Raw genomic sequence first — 1,493 nt, 5'->3', positions numbered from 1 at the left:
ATATAAATAATAATATTTAAAAAAAAAAAAATAATTTTTTTTTATTTTTAAAAAAAATTATAAAATTAAAATTTTTTAAAAAAAAAATTTTTATACACAAAAAAAAAAAAAAAAAAAAAAAAAAAAAAATATAAATAAATAAATAGAAAATATATATTCATATATACATATTTATCCTATATATATATATATATATATGTAGTGGTAAATGGTATGGTATAAATATATACATTTTTTTATAAGCTATATACAATAATAGCTTGTCATATTATAACAATCTATATTGTATTATTTACAAATCCGCTTAAAAATATTTATTTAATATTTTTATGCCAGTAACCATAAATAATGTTTGCCATATACAAAGGAAACATCGAGGTATAACACCTTTATATAAGTATAGAATACCTCCTTCTTTATATAAATTAATAAATGACTGAAAAAATGTTAGCTTAATATTTTTATTTGCATTATTCTGCATATAAACCCGAACAACGTCAAAAGGGTTATTCCAAACAGAAAGAGCACCTCCAACAATTCCACAAAAAAGTTCTTCACTTGCTGTTAATTCTGGTGATTTATTTTGACTTGTATTATTATTATTATTATTTTGTATTTTATTTCTTGTGATTTCATTTCCAGAAAAAATTACACCTTTTATATTATTTATATCTTCATTTTTATTTTTATTATTTTTTTTTCTTTCCATAACTATACTTCTTATCCATTCAGTAATGCCTTGCCTGCTTGCCCAATTTGTGCCTTGCCTTAAACACATAGCAGTGTTTCCTTTATATAAAGTTGTAATTCCAGTATTTTTAAATATATGTATGAACTTTTCTTTATAATTAATTTTTTTATCAATACTAGCAGTTATGAAAAATGTACATGGTGTCATAACTAATGATTGGAATATACCCCCACATGCTCCACCAATAAAACCACTAGTTGTCTTATTAATATTCATATCATTACAAAATTTTATTATTTGTTCTTTTGATAATAATAAAACTGCCCCTTTACTACCACTTTCAATTAACTTTGCATAAAAACCAGCATAAAATTGACCTATCCCTTTATTATATATATTCTTAAATGATTTAATTGTATTTTCATTTCTGTAAATACACATTCTTGTTTTCCATACTTCCAGGGGCATACCCAAACTAGCTGTTTCTAAACAATGCAAAATAGAACCATTTATTAAATCATTACTCATTTCAAAATTGTTCTAGTTTTTTTTTTTTTTTTTTGTTAAAAGTAGTTTATTAAAATACGGAAAATTATTAATGAAAAAAAGAGAAATACAAAAAAAAAAAAAAAAAAAAGGAATGCATAAATATATAATTATATATATTGAAAAAAATATTTTTTTATTATACAAAACAATATTTATAAAAAAAAAAAAAAAAAAAAAAATTATTATTATTATGTTTTTTATTTAAATATAGAGAAAAATAAAATTAATTTTATTTAATTTTATATATTTTTAA

General features: G+C 19.7%; 1 protein-coding gene across 1 annotated transcript; it reads right to left on the bottom strand.

Moving 5' to 3' along the window:
- Window positions 1–304: 304 nt before the first annotated feature.
- Window positions 305–1,219, bottom strand: PGSY75_1223800 (putative mitochondrial carrier protein; the record flags this gene model as incomplete). Its single annotated transcript, XM_018786815.1, has 1 exon — window positions 305–1,219. The coding sequence occupies one exon, from the start codon at window positions 1,217–1,219 to the stop codon at window positions 305–307; it is 915 nt and encodes a 304-aa protein (XP_018640680.1).
- Window positions 1,220–1,493: the final 274 nt, after the last annotated feature.

Source organism: Plasmodium gaboni, chromosome 12 (genome assembly GCF_001602025.1).
Source record: "Plasmodium gaboni strain SY75 chromosome 12, whole genome shotgun sequence".
NCBI classification, from domain to species: Eukaryota; Apicomplexa; class Aconoidasida; order Haemosporida; family Plasmodiidae; genus Plasmodium; species Plasmodium gaboni.
This window is presented reverse-complemented; position numbering and strand designations above follow the sequence as displayed.